Source organism: Equus przewalskii, chromosome 18 (genome assembly GCF_037783145.1).
Source record: "Equus przewalskii isolate Varuska chromosome 18, EquPr2, whole genome shotgun sequence".
Lineage (NCBI taxonomy): Eukaryota > Metazoa > Chordata > Mammalia > Perissodactyla > Equidae > Equus > Equus przewalskii.
Window position 1 is genome coordinate 22,079,637 of NC_091848.1, and position 21,076 is coordinate 22,100,712.

A 21,076-nucleotide genomic window follows, 5' to 3' on the forward strand; every position below is an offset into this window, starting at 1 on the left:
CCAAACTGTTTATGTACATAGAGCTTTCGTACTGGGTCTGCAAGCGTGTTCATGGGACTGCGCTATGGGAATTTTGGCTCGAATACAAGCCTATCAAATCCAACCACGTACTGGTAGTTACAATATTGCACAAGGTGTACCTTTGGAAAATATCCCCAGTCTAGGTTATTATTGAAGTCCAGCAGATGATAATATTTTATTCAATATGCAAGTTAATTTATCTTAGACTGATGCCAGAAGCAATTCCGGGAGCATGGTACTGGTAAAGATATGCCAGAGGGACCCCAAACGAATATCCTGGTCCCTTCCTTTCACTCCACTACCCTGTTACTCAGAGGTTGAGAGGCTAGAGAAATTTCCATTTACTAAAACTCTTGAAATATTGATAAGATAGGAAATTGAAAAAAAGGGTCTCAAAATCTGTGGCATATTTTAAATGTTTAACATTTTAAAATTAATACTGTTAATGCATAAGCACAAAACGTATGATTGCATGTATAATTTTATTTTATATATAACAGGAAAATTTAGAGGAGGCCATCGATGAGTGTTCCCCATAGGCCTTGTACTACCTCCAACTTTCCTCTTAGTTATAAAAGCACACCTTTCTCTAGTCCCATTATCACTCTTAGCATAAAACAAAGACTGAGAGAACCTCAGAGAGTTCCAGAAGTTTGAACACGGGTGGGAAGGAAGACCATGCTGAGGAGTAGCCACTAAGAGAGCAGACCGCCTCGGCGCACTGCCGTCTTGGCCACCCGGCCTTTCCCCGTCTTGGCTCGCACCTGAGACGCCCTCCTCCGTGACGGCGCGTGCGCGCCGCCTCGATGGCTCTCCCTCCGTTCGCGACTTTCCATCCTGTTACCCCTCGTGGGGACCTGTCCAGCCCTCGGGGAGAACGCCCACCTCCCAGCGCTCCCAGGCCTGCGTGGCTGCATGCGGCGCGCTGGGAGCACACCGAAGTGGCCACACTGTGCGCTCGGAGGAGCACTGGTTCCCGAGGTCGCTTCAGCCTTTGAGTCTCGAGTCAGAGAGATCTGCCTGCCCCGGGCGCCAGAGGCCTGTGGGACCGGGGCTTCAGTCGGAGTCCCCTCGGCCGGCGTCTTCCCTCCCGGAGGGAGCCCGGGCCGCGCCGCGCAGGGCAGGCCTCGCGGGCTGGGCCGAGGCGCGCTGGGCCGCGGGACCGAGAGCGCGGGAAACCGGGCGGCGCGCGAGGCCGCTGGGCGCGCAGCCTCCGCGCGCGGGGACCCCGCCCCGCCAGCCGGGCCTCCGCGCTCGGGCGCGAGCGAACCGGGCCCGCCGCCCCAGCCCGCAGGGCCCCGAGACCTGGCCAGCCGCCCGAGCCGAGAAGCCCGGTCCTTCCCCAGTCCGGGCGCCCCCGGCTTTCCAGGGCCCCCGGAAAGCGGGAGGAGAGACGGCCGAGGCTCTGGCCAGCAGCTCATTCCAGGGGCTTTGAACGAGGCGGTCTCCGCTCTCTGCACCTGCGCGCGCTCTCGGCGTCCAGCTTGCAATCCGTAGTCTGGCTTGAAGCCCCGTGCGGCCCCGGGCAGCGTCCGGTGGCGGCTGCCGGGGCGCTCCCCGTCGTTTTGGAGGGCACGTCAGGTGGTCGCGTGGAGTGGCGGCGTTTTTGTCTAAGTGCGTAATTGAACCGTGTTGGGCGAGTTGACGGGAGCAACCTGTTCCCCGGCCCGTGGTGTATGGACCCTCGCGGCTGTCACCCTCCGCAGACGGGGCGAGTGGTCGCCCCTCCGACGTGGCGCGGCCGTCCTCTTGGCGCCCGCCGGCCAGGGCAGGGGAGAAGCGTGCCCGCCGCCCCGCGCCCGAGCCCCCAGCGGCGTCCCCGGACCCCGCCCGCCCGCGCCGGGTGGCATGCCGGCCGGCCGACTTATTTCCATGTGGAGAGGGTAGAGCGGCCAGTTAGTGAATGATTGATTGCTTAAGGAGGGAGAAGCTACAGCTTTCGCTGTAGCTGATGGCTAAAGCGTGACACCATGCCATCTCTGTGAACTCGCGATTTGTACGGTCATTGGTTCGCTGGAACATTCAGACCCTGATCGTGCGTATGGTGTTTTCTTATAAGCAGCCCTTGCCTATTTAAAACCAGGTCTCGGGTGCCCCTCTTGCTAATGCTGTCTGCCATGAGTCCGATTAAAATCTCTCTCTCTCTCTTTTTTTTTAATCTCCTGTCTATCTTTCCTTTTCCTTCCTTCCTTCTTTCTTCCCTCCCTCCCTTTCTTCCTCAATCTAAGTCATTCCTGCTGAATGCCATTCTCTCACCAGCATCCAGTCTAGGAGTAGGGGGGTACACCACCCCCGCATCTCTCCAGGATGACTTGCGCCTGTAGCATTGGAGAGCTTGGCTGTGGCCCCAAAGCACTTATGAACAGGGAAGTTTCCAATTCAGAGGCACCCATAAATGCCCGTAAGTCGGTCCACACGGATTCCCCAACCCGGTCAGAAAGCCGTTTCTATAGCCTAGAATCGTTTTGGTGTGTGTGTTTACTCCAAGGAGAGAGGAGCTGACCAGTCAGTTTAGTTTCTGGATACATATTGAAAGGGTTTTTTAAAGCAGTTTTCCAGTTGCAGACGACTAGTTCTTGATTCTCTCACCTACCAAGGCAGTTTGTCACTTTGACCCTTCACCGTACCACAGTCCACATTTTTTAGCTAAAGGCTGAAGTCTTCCCCCATGTCAGATAGAATGTCATTGCATTACAGCTTTTCAGACAACTTCTGGGGACCTGCCTAGAAAACTATCTTTCTGATCCCTCACAAGAGAGTGAGGCCAGCTGAGAGACTGCAGACTCCCTCATGCTCGGCTTGAACAGATCGGTAAGATGTGTAAGGTTTGCTCACCTTTGGTCACCTGAGGCTCCTCACAGATGCCTTTCTCTCCTACAGACCTAGATTTGGCTCAAGACCCCTCTCTCCGTGGGGAGAGGAGAGCAGTTCAGATTCTTCTTTCAGTCGATTATAAAAAGGAAAATAGCTTTTATCAGGTTGGGGCATCCTTTATAAGTTTTAATGATCGGAAAAAATATGGCAAGGGAAGCAGGAAGAGATCATTCCGTTATTTGAGTGGATTACTTCTTTAGAGCAAAGTTATGAAATGCTGGATTAAGCATTTCACATTTGCCCTCCCTACTCCACCTTTGGTTGGGAAAAGTGTTTCTACTGTTGACTTTCAATTTTGCATAATGCCTCCTCTTTCCTACAATACACAATACAGTACCAAATACACAGTCCCTCCCAATTTACCCTCTCCAGTCCCCCTCCCCCACCACACTCACACTTACACAGGCACATTTTTCTTCATCCAGAAACTGCTGGGATATGCATAACTTTTTTAGTATTGCCCTGACTTTCATTCTTTTTAAGCTGATATTAAGGTGTTCATACTGAGATATAAAATGAATTATTGAGAAACAACCAAGTGAGAAATTGTTTAATTTTCTGTTTTGTGGTTTGTGTTTGTTTTTCAAGTTTCCTAGGAAAGGCTTGATTGGCAGCTAAGTAATAGTCCCCAAGAATCCCTTATTAGATGACTTCAGACCAGCTGTAAACCAATAACATTACTGTTTCCAAAAGGGAAACTAGAAGCTAAGATGGGTTTTGTCAAGGGATTCATTTGAGCATTTATCTTTCTTTCATTTCGAATGGTTTATGGGAAGAAAAGGAGGACTAAACGGGGCAGGGGCAGAGAGAGGGAACCCAATGAAAACTTGTTTTTAAGATTAAAGCCATTTTCCCAGACTATTGTCTTGCCACAAGTGACAACACACAAAGCAGAAGTCATGAAAGTGGATTACTGTCACTCTGGACTATTGGAGGCCCGAGAGCCCTGGCATTAATTCCTATAGAAAGGTAGATAAACTTAGCCGTCTTCCCCTGCGCTTCCCTGGCAGCTCCCTCATTGCCTAAGGGGTCAGGGCTCTCTCAGCGTGAATACAGACCTCAGCTGGGTCTAGGTGGTAGGCTTCCCCCGTGAGGGGAAGCAGATGTTCCCTGTGGGACTCAGGAAGAAGCGGGGTGGCTGCAAGAACAAGCCTGAGGGGATGGGGCACTGTAACAGGGGACAGTGGCCACCAGTCCCCTGGCAGGATAGCAATCAACGAGTCAAAGCTAGCTACCAGGGAATGAGAGAGAGCCAAGAGTAGGACCCTTTGGGTGCTAGAGACTAACCTTTAGCTGTTCCACTCCTCCCCCTGGGTTCCCATCCTGGGTTCCTGGGTTGGAGACCTAACCAGGGGAGAGGACGAGCATGCTAAGAGGACATGCCTAGCCCCTGTCCAACATGCACAGGTGGGTGGGAGCTCGCAGAGCTCAGGAGACGCACCTCAAGTCCTCAGTGATCTGTGTGTCTGGCTCACGCAGTTGTACTTGGCCAAGGAGGGAGGGAGCCTCATGTCCTCAGTCGCTCTATCTGGGGTTGTTGTGTCTCCTCTCCCCCAACCCTCCGCGCCTCACCCCATCAGGACCAAATCAACTTGAAACTCCATTGCCTTTGCCTGTACTGATCCTAAAAACTCAGGATTTGATAAGGTTACTGCACCACTGATACAATTGCAGATTTTTTAAAGCCTCCTCAAAGAGACAGATGTTTGGGCTGATTAAGAATTGAGGAGGAAACCTGCAGCTGCACCAAGGAATAATCTATTGGATAAATATTTTAATAAAAAAATATGAAGAGATCGGCCCGAACTTGCAAGGTCTTCTGCTTTAAAAAAATCTTTATCAAACCCCTATTCTATGGCTTCAATAAACAGAACCCATTACCTCACGGCATCTTTTGTTGGCCCCATACAAGAGAGAACAAAATGGTTATTCAGGGGAACGCTTTCGATTTTTATTGTGGGTAGCCTGCACAAAGAGCCGTGTTATTGTATTTAAAAGAACCATCTGTAGCAGAAACAATGGCATCAAATTATCTTTGAATACCCACTGAAAAAACATAAAGCTTTTTTTTTAATTCTTCTTCTGTACGGTGGGGGGATAGAGCAGTGTTAGGATAACTGACTTTTTTGTTGTTCTCTGGGTGCATTCTTCTCGCTCCCCCTCTCTCTCCCCCTCACCCTCTCTCTCCTCTCTCTCTCCCTCTCCCTCTCTCTCTCTCTTTTAAAAAATCAGCCATTTGGGGTTTTAAGCCATAAACGATTTTTCTTGTTGCAGGGGATTGCAGTGGCAAAGCTAGGCTAGGTCTTGGAGACTAGTGTAAGACGAAGCGGGTGAAGGCAGGAAGCTGATGGAGACACTGGGGGGAAGAAAAGCCGAAATGGATTCACGGTGCCTTGGATGGAGGACGAGAGGGGAATTGCAAGCTCCTTCAACTCGCTCTGTCCGGTGAGAAGTGATCAAGCTTGGGCTGACATGAGGCTCAGGGAGCCCTCACGTTCTTTCGCTTTTTTACCTGCCAATCAAACTGCTACAAGACAACACCCTGATCTGGCATGGACATGTAAGTAGCTTGCAACCCAACTTTGACATTCGCTGCTAGCTCACTCCTCTCCGCCCACCCCCCCAACTCACTTTCTTCCCCTCTCATTCTATTTTTTTTCTTTTGACCTTTAAGAGATCTGGAAATACACCCTGTGTGGCAGTCATTTAACACTGGCAGATTTAAGTCTGAAAGCGTTAACTTTTGGAATTCAGTGCTAATTTTGATGTCTTTAACAAATGCAGAAATGAAGTGACATTATTTTATTCTCTTCTGAACAGTTTTAGTGCTGCACATAATCAGTTGCCTTGCAAGGGGGGGGGGAGGGTGTTTCTTTTTCTATGAAAATGAAGAAATCCATGAGCCCCCAGAGAGAAATGCAGAAATGAAAAATTCAGGCTTCCATCTTAAAAATGTTAAATTCTAGCATTTCGTCCCTACAAAGAACCAAGGTTACATAGAGTGGAAAGAGTGATTGGAGTCAAAAGGTATATAGCATTATGGGGTTGCCACCGTGTCATCTGGCCTCTTACCATTTTGGTGGTGGTTGTGGGGGAGGGGGTGTGAAAAAAGAGAAGGAAAGGGACATGGTGACACCTCATTCTTTATGAGAGGTTGACAGTGAAGGGGCTAGAGGTGCAAGAAGGCAGGATAAGCAGGAAATATTACCTGAGAGAAGGCATTACAGAGCATGGCGAGGCTGGAGGCTAGGAGGGCTACTGTGGGAAGTTGCGCGCGGGGTGATAGGGGCTTGCTCTCTGGCGCCCTCTAATGGCAATTCGAATCAATGTTTTACTTTCTTAATTCAGTACTGGGAAAAGCAGCTGGGTTTTTGTTGCTGTTGGTGATTTTTTCTCCGCAGACTTAGAAACTAGACACTATTAGTGGAGTAAATTGATTGTTTTCACCCCAGAAACTTATGTATATGCCTTAAAATTATCAGTGTTTTCTCCTCAAACCTCCCGTCCTCTCCTGAAATTTTGTTAGCCTAATAGAGGAGGAGAGGCTAATGGCAAATCGACTCATGGAGGGTGGCCCACGGCCAATTAGTAATTCGGGGAAAGAGATTCCTTCCCTACCTGAACGGCATCTGATTCTTCTAATATATTCGAGAGGTGCAGGGGGGTGGAGTGGGGAGGGGTGATTTGGAAATTGCAGATTCTGACACGGGCTCATTATAATACAATTTAAAGGGGGCTCTCAGGGAACCTCTGTTATTGCGACATGTGGTGGTCAGGGGGCTTTCCTTCCCGCCTCCTTTTTCTTTTTTTCCTTTTCTTCTTTCTGTCTTTCCTTTAAAAAAAAAAATTAGTAGATAAAGGTTAATCTTGGGCTGAATGATGGAGCTATGATTGACAAGAGAAAAGGTGTTGAGGGCAGGTCGCGCTGTCTTATTTACAGCCCACTGCTTGCTGTAGAGTCTTTGTTAGGACTGGAAAGCTAATTTAGTGCTGATCAAAAGCACCACAGAGTTAAAGGACTGGTAATGACTGCTAATTTCATTTCAGCCTCATGCATCCCCAACTGCTGTAATTAAAGACACGCTATTTAAATACAGGTGAAGGTTTTTTTTTTTAAAGTTGGGGCGGGGGTGGGTGGATCACAATTTTATTTAGATTTCATCTTATACATGGGTGTTATGTAGTCCAACATCAGATTTTTTTTTTTTTTTAGAGCCGCTTCTTGTCATTTATACCTGGCTTTGCAGAATCGGCAGTATGAAATGTGTCAATCACATAAAAGCCCCTGTTTAAAGAAAGAAAAAAAAAAGGGACATAGAGGAGTAACTGTTTAGGGGGCATTTAAATATTTGGGTCTCTTTTTTTCCCCTTCAAATTAATAGAAGGGCCTTCGAAATAGCCGAAGTATTTGAAACTTGGGGCAGGGTTAACAGGCCAAAGGGATCAGTGTCAGCTTTTTAAGTACTTCTAAAAAGATCATGTGAACAGATGGAAAAATATATTTTTAATTAAATAATTTCCCCTACACTGTAGCTGCAGTGTTGGCTCAGAAACCGTGTAATTCCTCAACCGATAGGAGTTTCTTTATGAGAACATCAAAGGATAAAAAGCTCTACATTTTCGTAGTTGGTTAAAATTGATAACCCTCCCCCCCCCAACACACACACCCAAAAAAAGAATTTAGCCTTTAATCTCTTTTTATCCACGAAGACTAAAGCTCTGTACTCGACCCGGCGAGCGGCTCTCGCCTTCCGGGGCTGGAACCCGGCTCAGATGTGAAGCGGCGCTGAGCCGCCGCGCAGGTTCGTTTCCAGCGCCCCCTGTTGGACACAGTAGGAACTGCGCAGCGCCAGTCCTGGAAATGACTAGAACCTTGCTCTGGGATTAGGTTAAACTCTTTATTACCCTCCAAAAAGGAGATGGGGCAAGGAAAAAAGTTTTTATATTCTTGAAAGATAATATAATTTTAATTCAATAAATATAAAAAGGAGAGAATATAACTGTAATTCAATAAAAAAAATACAGACTAACCTATTCCTTCTCCTCGAATCCCAGCCACTCCCCACCCCAGTTTGGGTTTAGGACTCTTTTTAAAGATTCTTCAATGGTAAAACAAGATAGAGAAGCATGATTTTTTTAAAACAAAACAAAACAAAACAGAATTTTCTTCTGCAGCAGTGGAGAACCAAGCAAAAGTTACTTCTCCCATTCTGTCCACATTTCAAAAAATAAAACGGAAGATGCTGTTGCTGCTTGCTGTTTTGACGTTGTCAGCAGCATCTTGAATGCCCTCGGAGGTCCTTCAAGTATTGTAACTGTTTCTGAGTAAATGAAATAACTTCGTCCTTTTTATTTGTTTATTTTCAGAGTGTAATTAGAAGGCCAGTCTTTTCTTTGGGTGTTTCCCATCCCCAAACCAATCTTGATCAAACTTTTCCTTTGCCGGCTAGTGTTTAAATTCCAGATACTGTTTAAGAAACAGGTGCCCGACACCTTTCTTCTTTTATCTCAGCCCTAGGTTTTCAGGCAAAGGGTGCCAATGATAAAGAGTATTTTCTTTTGAAATTCAGCATTTTCATTGACCAGGAATCCAAATTATCCTAGGGGAAGAAGAGTATTTTTACACTTCCGAAAACTACCTGTCTACACGAGAAAGAGCTTTGACTTTTTCTATGGTCAGCAAGTGAGGGCAAAAGGACACACTGAATTCTTTCAGAAAGATATAAAAATGACACATCCTCTGAATTTAAAACAGTGGGAAAATATGGGTTTGTTTAGGTTTAAAATCAAATAGAAACAATTCAAGCACTAAATGAACACGTATGACCTCACAAGGTGTTTTCTGATTTCGATCTTCAGGGATGTGCTTACAATTTTAACTTTTAGATAAAAACCTTAAGAAGTTTAGGGCTTGCTTTTTTTTTTTTTTTTTAAGAGTGCCTACTGAAGGAAACTGGCTTAATTTTCATGACAGAATTACTTTTTAAAATATTTAATACTGTGGCTACCCAAGTTGTTTATGTTGATCTTTATTCCTCCCACCTCCCGAAATCAGCGGATCCGAGACTGTGTTTTCAGGGGAATTGCTGTTCGGTGCGATGCCTTCTCTATCTGATTGCAGAATCGAATCTCAGCTTATGTTTCTCAATAAATGAGTTGGAATACAGTGGCAGGAAAAGAATCGAGGCTTTTGATCAGTTTTTACTCGGAATTCTACAGAAATGACGGGCGAGCGGGATTCCCTGCGACAGACACCCCCACCCTTTGCTTTACCGAAAGGCTAGTCCCCATTACGGATATGTTAAGTCCGGGCCAGCTTTGGAACCAGGGCCAAGAGCGTAAGGTAACAACCGGAGCGCTGACAGCCGCGGTCCAAGGCTGCCCGCGGCGTGGGGAGGCCAAAGCCGGCAGAATCCTGGAGGCGACCCGCGAAGGGGGATGTATGCCTTTTGTTCGGAAGTGATGTCGAATCTGCAATGCCAGAGGCCCGGAGATTTCGGCCGCTTCCCCTCCCCGGGGGTCCCGACCTGTAGGGAGAAGGCAGAGGGAGGAGCCGCACCTGGCTGCGGGTGGGCAGGAAGTCCCCAGTTTTCCAGGGCCAAGGAGAAAACGCAGTCCCTAGTTTAGGAAAGAGGACTAAACAAGTGGGTGGCCTAGGCCTGGGAAGGCCACCCAGGTCTCCCAGCGCAGTGTCATTTCTGTGGTTTCAGGCGGCCTCAGCGCCCGCCACAGTCCCACGCCCCGCTGAGGCCAGCGGGAAGGCAGCCCTGCCATCTCTGGGGCCTGGGAGGGGGCAGCGGGTGACGGACTCCTTAGTTGCAGGCAGAGCCTGAGCGGCTGGCAACGGCCCGGGGTTCTCCGCAGCAGCAAAGCGCCCTTTAGGGGCGGGGCGGGCAGTTTTGGTCTCTTGTCTCAGCGTCCAGGCCTGAGCCCGCGCCTGTTGGCTGGGCGCCCTGCTTTGTAAGTAGTCAATCTTGCCCGATTCTGAGGACGATCCAGGAGGATGGGCCAGCCCAGCTTGGGCCCAGGGAGTCCGTGTCAAGCTCTCTGCCCTCTCTCCCCTCCATCCCTAACACCTTTCCTGGTTGAACCCAAGCCTCACTCTGAAAGCCAGTGTGTATGGCTTAGAGTTTGGTGGCTGTTTGAAGGTGGAGAAAATGTCTGATTATTAAGGCCGACATTCATTTATCAAGTTTGCTCTTTTACTTTGTTTTCCCACTTTGAAGATCCTTTGGTTCCCTTGATCCAACCCTGAGACAGACGGAGGCGCCAGGGAGAAAGCCCAGCCCGGCTTCAAGGAGCTGAGGTATAGACAGATACACATCTTTCCACCACTCAGCACGACAGATAAGCGCTGCCTGGCTGTGGGTCCTAATCCAGGGCCCAGCTGCTATGTGGGTTGCTGAAGGGTGTTGAAACCACAAGTACAACTTGACACCATTGAGCCCACAGTGCTTGTCAATAATCTGTGAATTAGGTGCAGAGATTGTCACTGTAGATCATAACAGTTTCTGAAGGACTCATTACAGCCTATCGTGTCAATGATCTTCAAATTAAGGAGGGGGGGTGGGGCGGGAGGGAGAAGGAGTGGGGAGAGACTACAAAAAGAGAAGAAGGGTGGGAGGGGAGATAAAAGTCAGAGCCCCAGTTCCCAAAGAGCCTTTAAAGATTATCAGACTAGCGATCTGAGAATTCCATTGGGATGGGTTTGGAAGCCCAACTCCATCTGAGCTGGGGCTGGAAGGGGGGCGAGAAGGGCTGAGCAGAAGTGGGCCTCTGGGAAGGCAGACTTCTCAGACATTTCTTTTGAGGCCAGAAGAGCTTTGGGGAGAGGGTTCCAGATGTCAATGGGAGGCCTTGAGGATGCCAGCCCGCCCAGGATGGGTGTACACTTTGCTTTAGAGCACTTTCCAGAGCAAGCCGCAGCTGCAAATCTTTGAGAAAAAGTGGGTAACAGTTTTGTTTAGGGCTGATGGTGATTGTAGGGTAATTTTTCCCCCAGTGGTTTGCTTTCAGCTTCTTTTCATGCAAACAGGTGAAAGACTTTCTTCCTTTTCCTTTGATAGTATTCCTGTCCTTCACGCACACGTTAAGCAGATCTAATTTCTTTCCCCAAATTGCTTTTTGGGGCACCAAATCCTCGGCCCTCTCAGGTCATTGGGTTTTGTCGCTTTTCGTGAGTTTGTATTATGTCCGATTGTACTTCCGTAAGGGGACTTGCAGGTAACAGGGGAGCACTGTGCGCCATGAGATCTCCAGAAGAACGCAGACTAAATCCCACTGCTGCAGCTCGGGAGGGGCCAGGCTGAGGCAAAGACGTTCCTGTTGGGTGGCTTGCCGGCAGGGAGTGTGCAGCCGGCATGCACTGGGGTGTCATTCGTGTGTCATTTAATATGGTCTAGAGAAACCTTAGGAAGGCTTAGGTTTGTTTTTCTCACAAAAGTTGTGGTCACAACTAAATGAAATAATCACAGTTGGAGAACTTAAAACAATCGCCTTTTACCTAAAATGAGGGTAACAATCCTAGTCACTGGAAAATCGGGATTCTAAGGAAGCCCTGTTTCTCTGGTATGATGAGTTGCACAGCAGAGTGTGGTCAGTCAGGGGGATATGCATTAAGACTCCCAAGTGATGAGTGAGAGGTGGGAAAGGGCCCGTGCGCAACTGGGGGGCCACTTCCAGGTCCTGGTGGTCTGTTTGCTGAGTTTTTGTTTGCGCTTTCCATTCCCTTCTCCTAATTTTAAATATCACAATCATAGGTTCATTTTTTTTTCAATGTAACTGGAACTCACTGGGGCAACTCTTTAAATTTTCAGTTTGTCTTTTTTAAAAGGGAATTTATATTTAAAATAATTAGATCATTTAGTGGGCACACTGCATTTTTCCCTGGGCAACAGCTGCAGTGCAGAGACAGAATCTTATGTTAAAACTGCTTGATAATTCAGAAATGGAAATGAAATTGTGAAGTGTGACCCCCTTTTTCCAGGAAATATTTGAGCTGGAATATATGAAGGATGTACATATCTATGTGATACCGTAAGCAATGTGATGATTATGATATATAGCCCTGAAGACACACATCAGTGATTATATATTACTTTTGTTGCTGTAATTTGAAGTATATACTTCAGACTATATATATTTGGGGGGAATATATTTAGTTTTCTAACTATTGAATTCTTTTAAAAATTTATTTATTTCATCAGTGGGAATTAGAAGAAAGAGAAAGAGTACAAAAAGAGCTGAATGCAGAGCAGTTGTGCATTCCTTAGGTTTCAAGGGTCCTTACAGCTCTTGAGTGAAATCATTTGGTGAAATTGGGTCTGGACTGAAATAGCATTTGTTACCCCCTTGTTCATTTGTTATGTGTAATACCACTTCTGGAAAGTAAAAGCAAGATGCTGAAGGGACAGACAAGAAGAAAAAAATATGATTAAGCAATTTTAAATTGCCAATCTACCATGCATCCATATGCATATTTGCACCATAGTAAATAAAAAGGGATGGGGGTAGATACTTGTTCTTTGTATCCCCTAGAAACATTTATTAGAGTTCCTGTCAATAATCCTTCACACTTCCAAAATCTGACAAGTTTGGCAAAAGGAAGAAAATGGAGGAAACGTAAATGAAAGACCTTCTATCATTTTGAAAATTGCATTATAAAAATTGAAGTACCCTCTCCAGGATTTCTTGTGAGGGGTCCTTCACAGTCTAAAGCAAATGAAGTTTGTCAAAGTACAATTCTATTCTAATTTTTGCTCTGACTTTCAGAATCCTAACTTTTCCCAGCTTATTTCTTATTATTTTTGGAAAATATGTGATGCTTTTTGAAGGAAAAGAAGTCCTCTAATACCTTCCTTTACTTTCATTTATCTGTGTTTGTTTCATCAATCTTGGAGGATCAAGATGTGATCATTCTGGAAGTCTCGTGGCATCCTCCAATTTGGAGGGATTGAGGATTTTTTGCGATGAGGGGAGAAGGAAATATTTTTAAAATTAGCTTATGCCAGTCTCCTTACTCTGTAATTCTCAGTTTTCTTGTTTTAGGAGATAAAGATCAATAAAATCTCATCTTACCAGATTGCACCAACATTGTCCTAAACATTGGAATTTTCCTTTATTTTTGGCTTCTAAAATCAGGAACTTTTCTTGGGTTGCCGTACTTCTCTTTTTAGCTTTATTTGCCTCTTACCACACTGCTGGAAGGATCCCTTTCGCTGCGGTATGATCACTGCTGTGGTCACTTTCAGTGGAGATGGCTGGAAGGTCAGGATCTGGAGGAAAAACGACCAAAAAGGGAGAAAAAAACCCTTCCTTTGGCCAAATCTGCCTCCTAATATATTTAACCAGTTCCAGAATTAGAAAGCCTTTCTGTACATTTTCCTCTATTTTTCTCTCTTTTTTTTCCTTACGTAATGAAATTAAAACTTTTGGAGCCCACAGTTGACGTTTTTCAGAAAATTGAGTTATCAAGGCAGTAATTATTTCACGGGGAGATAAAACTCTCGTAGCCCTAACTGTCAAATAGGGCCCTTTTCAGATTTTAATTACAAAATAAAATTAGTCTGCTCTTCCTCGGAATGGTTTGTGAGTGGTTAAACAGAGCTTTCCCCCCAATACTGGTGGTCGTCAAACTCTGCTAATTAGCAATGCTGAGAAATTCCAGTTAACAAGGACATTCTCCAAGACTCTGCAGGTTCCCTGCCGTTTGCCTTCATTTCCATAAGAAGATTAAGAGAGGAGGGGAACACACTCAAATGCAGATGCAGAAAAGAAGCGTTTTTTAACAAGCATCATAATAGTAAGATGCTTGGCTAGTTCTCACCTAATTACTGCAAGTTAAACCTCTATTTGCCACTAAGAAGAAAAAATAAGTCTACAGTCCCCTATCTGCACAAAATTGTTAGTTGGCTTCAGCTATAGTACTTGAGGACAGATGAGGGGAGTTGAGGAGAGAAATATCAATGCAAGAGATTTTTCAATAAAATTGAGTTCCACTTAATCAGTTAAGCATTCGGGGCTGGGGCCCGTAGTAGAACAAAATCAAATCAGAACATCCCGGGAGTTACGCATTTTTGTTGATAATTTCTAATCTTGCTCTAAAAGTGTGCAGCTTTTGGCTGCTCGTGGAAGGGAAATGTTACACTCTCTTTAGATTACGCAGTTTCAATTTTCATAAATTGTGCCAATGGCAACATTTTAAATTCTCAGAGGCTGAAGCACCCTCTTCCAAGTCCTATTTTGATGCCCTGGTAGTCAATGGTGTATTGTTATTAGTACTGTAGCCGTCTGTTATGAACCTAAAACAGTGCTGCTTCTGTCGTCTATTATGATTGTTATAGTTATTATTATATTTAGGGGCCAGTGATGGTGCTGGATTGAAATAGAGTGGCCGGTGATCTGATTTTTTTAATGCATATGTTCTAAAAAATCTAATGAGAAAATTGTTTCTGCTATCACCATCTTCTTTAATCTTATTTTCATAGCACATTATTATGCATAAATGCCAGCCACAGTTAGTTTATTGCCTTGATAAGTACAGCAGGCTTAATTAAAATAAAGCTGTAAATAAATGCAACCAATGATAACACAATTGTAATGTATTTCCATAGATTATTTATATGATAAAAGCAATTAACAAAAGACCTAGGCAGCCCTTTTAACCTCTTAAATGCATTATTATAGAGTTCAGGCACAAACACATGCATCTGAGAATGTATAAAAGCTTTTATATATCATCCCAAGGAAAAAATTTCTTCCTCTTACTACTACCCCTTGAGAGAGAGAGATTAAAAATATTTGCTTGTATAACCATCTGTTATTAATAGTTATTTTACTCCATATACACCATCATTATCCACACCAATCCCTTGGTTTTTTTTCTTTAAACTTAATTATCCATAAGCTTTTTTTCAGTTTTCAGAAAATGCAGTTAAGCACAGACCAATGCATACACAATCATAAAGTGAATGCTTTGTCTGCCCTTTGTGGCGTCTGGACAATCATAATTCATTCATATGTTGAATCTCATAATTTGTACCTATTTTTTTCCCCATGGTTTAACCTCCCACTTATCTCGAGGTTATATGTACATTTCTAAGTTAAGCAAATTAAATCTGATTCTTATGATTGATTCCATAGCTTATATGATATGTTAACTTTTCTTTTGTTTAGATTACGTGTAATTAGTTTGATCTTCCTCCCATCCCCCTCATTTTTTTTTCTTTATTTCCAAACACCTTCTTTTAAAGGTAAAAGCAAGTGTCTTGGAAAAGCGAATCTACCAGTAGGGGGCGCACCAGCTACATCCCTGAAACCAGACACGCTGAAAAGCCCGTGGCTGCCTTCTCTTCTCCAGATCCTCTCAACCTTTTCTCTTTCCTAGTCTCCCGGTCCGTGTTTAGCTTAATATTACACCTCGAATACTCAGAAGACATTGCTTTATTTTGAAGAGTGCCATATATTTATGCTTTTAGAGAAAGCCAGTCTCATCCTTCCCGGGTTCCCAAGAACTAAAACAAACCATAACTTAAGAGAAAAAAGAGAACCTGCGGGCGGGGGAAGGTCGATTAGCAAGAATTTATTAAGAAAAGTCTAAGATTCTTTTTCACAACTTTTCTGGGTTTCCAGTGAGCACAGTTATCTCGAGTTTGACAAGAACAGAAAAGCCTGGGAGGGCAGGGATTGGAGAAGTCGGAGTGGGGCCTGGGGTTGGGGAGGAGGGCGGTTATGGGTAGAAGGTTAGTAAGGAACAAAACAATGCACAGTTTTGTAAAGATAATAAATGGAACGTGGCCGACAGATACTATTCAGTACATTTTCTTAGGGTGAGTAAGGGTAGATTAAGGGAGGAGGGGGCGGAGAGAGTGTTACAGAAGAAAGAAAATAAGTAACCCTGATGGTTTAAGCCCTTTATTAAAAAAGAAATGGCATCAAGGGTTTTTTTCTCCCCCCCACCCACCCCCCCCCCCCTTTGTAGTCAAGTGCATTTTAGCCACAAAGATCCCAACAAGAGAGTGGAAGGAAACTTAGACGAGGCTTTGTTTGACTCCGTGTAGCGACAACAAGAGAAACAAAACTACCTATTTGTAACGGACGTGCTGCCATTCCTCTCCGCATTGAGCGCCTACCTATTGAAATCTTTACGTCGGGACAATGGGAGAGCGGCTAAAATTACCCTCTTGGGTCCTGGGCGGGCAGGATTCCTGAGCCCCTACCCCCGCCCCCATCCCATCCTCCTCCAGCCCTGGCCTTGCTGTGCTCCCCTCTTCCCCAGTCCAGCCCGGGCGCCTTCCTCCTGCCTGCGCTGCTGCACCTGTGCCTGGCGAGCACCACCCCTGCCTCCTAGGCCTAGAGCCCCTCCGAGCGCAGCCCCAGACTCTGGCGGCCCGGCCAGGCTGCCACCGCGGGAGAAGTCACTGAGGGGAACGCCAGGGCTGGTTCTGCTGGAGTCCTGGGAACTCTGCGTGGGAGGGAGTTTGTGAGTGCGGCCCAAAAGCCAGCTCCACGCAGTGCCGTGGGATGGCAGGAAGTTGGGATTACCCTCCCCCATAGCCCGCACTTCTGAGCGCCCTTCTGTTGATCTCTCTTCCCCCAGCCCCCTTTTGCAACCCGCACAACTGAAATCCCTCTTGGAGGGAGGCTCAGGAGGAGAGTGGGGAGAGAGCGCGAGAGGACGAGCATCCCCTTTGCACCGAGTGAATGGAGGAAGACGGGTGGGCGCTGTGGCTGGGGGTAGAGGGACCGCTGTGGTTCCCTGCGCCGGGGCGCCGAGTGGGGCAGGGGAGAGGTGGGGCGCCGGCTCCCCCAGGCCCTGCGTGGCTCCGCTCTGGAGTCGGCCGCAGAGGCCGAGCAGGATTCATTTTTAACACAGAACAAACTATGGAGAAGCAAGGAGGGTTTTGAGGACAGAGCTTTCCGCGTCCTAACCCCTCGTCGGGACAGGGGCAGTGTGAGCAGGGGGCGAGCTAGGGTCGGTCCCCGGGGAGGAAGAGGGCCGAGGGCCAGAGCGGGGTGAGGGAGAAGCGGCAGAGGGCCGGTGCGGGGGGCAGTGTGCGGAGGAGCGGGAGAACAATGACGCGCCAACTCCAGCGCGGCCGGGTTCCTGAAATCCTAGTAGGACAGTCGCCCAGAACCACCCACTCTGCCCTGCCCTACCCCCACCCCGTAGCTGCTGCTCGCGCCCCTTCCTCGTTTCAGCAGCCTGCACCAAAAAGTCAATCAATATTAAGTTTAAGGAAGAAAAAAATCGTAGTCTTAGTGCTGTTTACCCACTTCCTTCGAAAAGGCGTGTGGGGTGACCTGTTGCTGCGAGAGGGGATACAAAGGTTTCTCAGTGGTTGGCAGGCTGGCTGTGGGAGCCGCCTCCCCCTCCTCCCCCTCGTCCCCCTCCTCCTCCTCCTCCCCCCTCCCCCCGCCTCGCCCGCGCGGCCGGCGGCGCGGCAGGCCCCGCCCCCTTTCATGCAAAACCCGGCGGCGAGGCTGGGCTCGAGTGGAGGAGCCGCCGCGCGCTGATTGGTCGCCGGAAACCCATTTATTCCCTGACAGCCCCCGTCACATGGATGGTTGTCTATTAACTTGTTCAAAAAAGTATCAGGAGTTGTCAAGGCAGAGAAGAGAGTGTTTGCAAAAGGGGGAAAGTAGTTTGCTGCCTCTTTAAGACTAGGACTGAGAGAAAGAAGAGGAGAGAGAAAGAAAGGGAGAGAAGTTTGAGCCCCGGGCTTAAGCCTTTCCAAAAAATAATAATAACAATCATCGGCGGCGGCAGGATCGGCCAGAAGAGGAGGGAAGCGCTGTTTTTGATCCTGATTCCAGTTTGCCTCTCTCTCTCTTTTATTCCCCCAAATTATTCTTCGTCTGATTTTCCTCGCGGAGCCCTGCGCTCCCGACACCCCCGCCCGCCTCCCCTCCTCCTCTCCCCCCGCCCGCGGGCCCCCCAAAGTCCCGGCAGGGCCGAGGGTCGGCGGCCGCCGGCGGGCCGGGCCCGCGCACAGCGCCCGCATGTACAACATGATGGAGACGGAGCTGAAGCCGCCGGGCCCGCAGCAAACTTCGGGGGGCGGCGGCGGCGGCGGCGGCGGCAACTCCACCGCGGCGGCGGCGGGCGGCAACCAGAAGAACAGCCCGGACCGCGTCAAGCGGCCCATGAACGCTTTCATGGTGTGGTCCCGCGGGCAGCGGCGCAAGATGGCCCAGGAGAACCCCAAGATGCACAACTCGGAGATCAGCAAGCGCCTGGGCGCCGAGTGGAAACTTTTGTCGGAGACGGAGAAGCGGCCGTTCATCGACGAGGCCAAGCGGCTGCGAGCGCTGCACATGAAGGAGCACCCGGATTATAAATACCGTCCTCGGCGGAAAACCAAGACGCTCATGAAGAAGGATAAGTACACGCTGCCTGGCGGGCTGCTGGCCCCGGGCGGCAACAGCATGGCGAGCGGGGTCGGGGTGGGCGCCGGCCTCGGCGCGGGCGTGAACCAGCGCATGGACAGCTACGCGCACATGAACGGCTGGAGCAACGGCAGCTACAGCATGATGCAGGACCAGCTGGGCTACCCGCAGCACCCGGGCCTCAACGCGCACGGCGCCGCGCAGATGCAGCCCATGCACCGCTACGACGTGAGCGCCCTGCAGTACAACTCCATGACCAGCTCGCAGACCTACATGAACGGCTCGCCCACCTACAGCATGTCCTACTCGCAGCAGGGCACCCCTGGCATGGCGCTTGGCTCCATGGGTTCGGTGGTCAAGTCCGAGGCCAGCTCCAGCCCCCCCGTGGTTACCTCTTCCTCCCACTCCAGGGCGCCCTGCCAGGCCGGGGACCTCCGGGACATGATCAGCATGTACCTCCCCGGCGCCGAGGTGCCGGAACCCGCCGCCCCCAGCAGACTTCACATGTCCCAGCACTACCAGAGCGGCCCGGTGCCCGGCACGGCCATTAACGGCACACTGCCCCTCTCGCACATGTGAGGGCCGGACAGTGACCTGGAGGTGGGGGAGAAATTCTCACAGAAAATGGGAGGAGAGTAAGAAACAGCATGGAGAGAAACCCGGTACGCTCAAAAAGAAAAGAAAAGAAAAGTCATCACCCACAGCAAATGACAGCTGCAAAAGAGAACACCAATCCCGTCCACACTCACGCAAAAACCGCGATGCCGACAAGAAAACTTTTATGAGAGATCCTGGACTTCTTTTTGCGGGACTATTTTTGTACAGAGAAAATCAGGGGGGGTTGGGGTGGGGAGGGCGAGGGAATGGACCTTGTATAGATCTGGAGGAAAGAAAACTACGCAAAACTTTTTAAAAGTTCTAGTGATACGGTAGGAGCTTTGCAGAAAGTTTGCAAAAGTCTTTACCAATAATATTTAGAGCTAGTCTCCAAGCGACGAAAAAAATGTTTTAATATTTGCAAGCAACTTTTGTACAGTATTTATCGAGATAAACATGGCAATCAAAATGTCCATTGTTTATAAGCTGAGAATTTGCCAATATTTTTCAAGGAGAGGCTTCTTGCTGAATTTTGATTCTGCAGCTGAAATTTAGGACAGTTGCAAAAGTGGAAAGAAGAAAATTATTCAGATTTGGACATTTTAATTGTTTAAAAAATGTACAAAAGGAAAAAATTAGAATAAGTACTGGCAAAACCATCTCCGCGGTCTTCTTTAAAGGGGCAAAAGTTTTAGATTGTACTAAATTTTTTTAACTTACTGTTAAAAGCAAAAATGGCCATGCAGGTTGACACCGTTGGTAATTTATAATAGCTTTTGTTTCCCAACTTTCCATTTTGTTCAGATAAAAAAAAAACCATGAAATTACTGTGTTCGAAATATTTTCTTATGGTTTGTAATATTTCTGTAAATTTATTGTGATATTTTAAGGTTTTCCCCCTTTTATTTTCCGTAGTTGTATTTTAAAGATTCGGCTCTGTATTATTTGAATCAGTCTGCCGAGAATCCGTGTATATATTTGAACTAATACCATCCTTATAACAGGTACATTTTCAAGTTAAGTTTTTACTCCATTATGCACAGTTTGAGATAAATAAATTTTTGAAATATGGACACTGAAATTATGCTTGAGTCTTTCATTTATTTGGATACATAACTCATCGGGGAATATACTGTGCTCATTCAGGAAAGCAAAAAAACCCCTAAAACTTGGTATTTTAGTCCAGCAGCATGTGCTAATGTTAACTGGAACAAATAAATGGCTGGATGATTAATTGAATAACTGCTCTTGGAAAAATTGAAATGCTTATGTCATTTCTAAAATAGAAACTAGAGACAGATATTGTAAATCCGCCCCTCCTTTTCTAAGCAGCATGAATAAGCATGATGAGGACTTAAACTGATTTATGCCACTTGTTGCCAGAAAGGAGTCAATTCTGAAAATTTTCATGTAGCTTAGCAGATGGGGTATTGAGCCAAATCAGAACCAGGTTGGCTGGTTTTGTTTTCGTTTTCTTCACAGCACAATGGGCCCTTGGAAACGTGGTTATAGGGGAAAATGATGCTTCTTGTATCGGAATAATTGCAAACTAGACATGCAAAGTGCTCATCTGCTGGGTGGGTGTTTGGATTACTCTGGCCCTGCTATTGTCTGAGAGGAAACAAGTGGTTTGCTTTCTTTGTTCCTTGACTTTATAAACTTTCTCCTCTACATTTTCCTGTTTAGGGGCGAGGGAAAGCAAAGAGCGTCTTGCAAAACTCCCCGACTTATCACGGCTATTTTTTTTTATTATTATTTATTTTCTTTTTTCCTCTCTCTCCCTCCACGAATTCCATTTCTTAAATTGGCAGCGCGGGTCCAAGCCTGTAGCCCCAAATCGGATAATCTCTGCAGCTGATAACAAGCAAAAGAGAAGCCAGGCAACAGCCATATTAAAGAAGAAAACAGTCAACTCAGAGGTAGATATTTTACTTTGTCCGGTCTAATCACATTTGGAGATGATTATGCTTTTGATCTGTTAATCGTGTTTTACTACAGTAGTAGAGAAGTCGTGGGAGGGGGGAAGGGGTGGAGAAACAAGATTGGATTTGCTGTTTTCTTTTGCCCTAGGAAAGGTAAAGAAAGACTATAGTTGTCCTCAGTGGGAGCGGGAAAGTTGGGGAATCGCCAGGGTCTTTGAATTAGCGATGGTTCTGCATCACAACTGACCGGCGCTTTGGCGCAGCCGGAGAATCTG

General features: G+C 47.1%; 1 protein-coding gene across 1 annotated transcript; it reads left to right on the forward strand.

The window, feature by feature from the left end:
• The first annotated feature begins 11,674 nt into the window (after positions 1-11,674).
• Positions 11,675-19,960, forward strand: SOX2 (SRY-box transcription factor 2). The gene has a single exon (XM_008523383.2). The coding sequence runs from the start codon at positions 17,896-17,898 to the stop codon at positions 18,859-18,861; it is 966 nt and encodes a 321-aa protein (XP_008521605.2). The 5' UTR covers positions 11,675-17,895; the 3' UTR covers positions 18,862-19,960.
• The last annotated feature ends 1,116 nt before the right edge of the window (positions 19,961-21,076 follow it).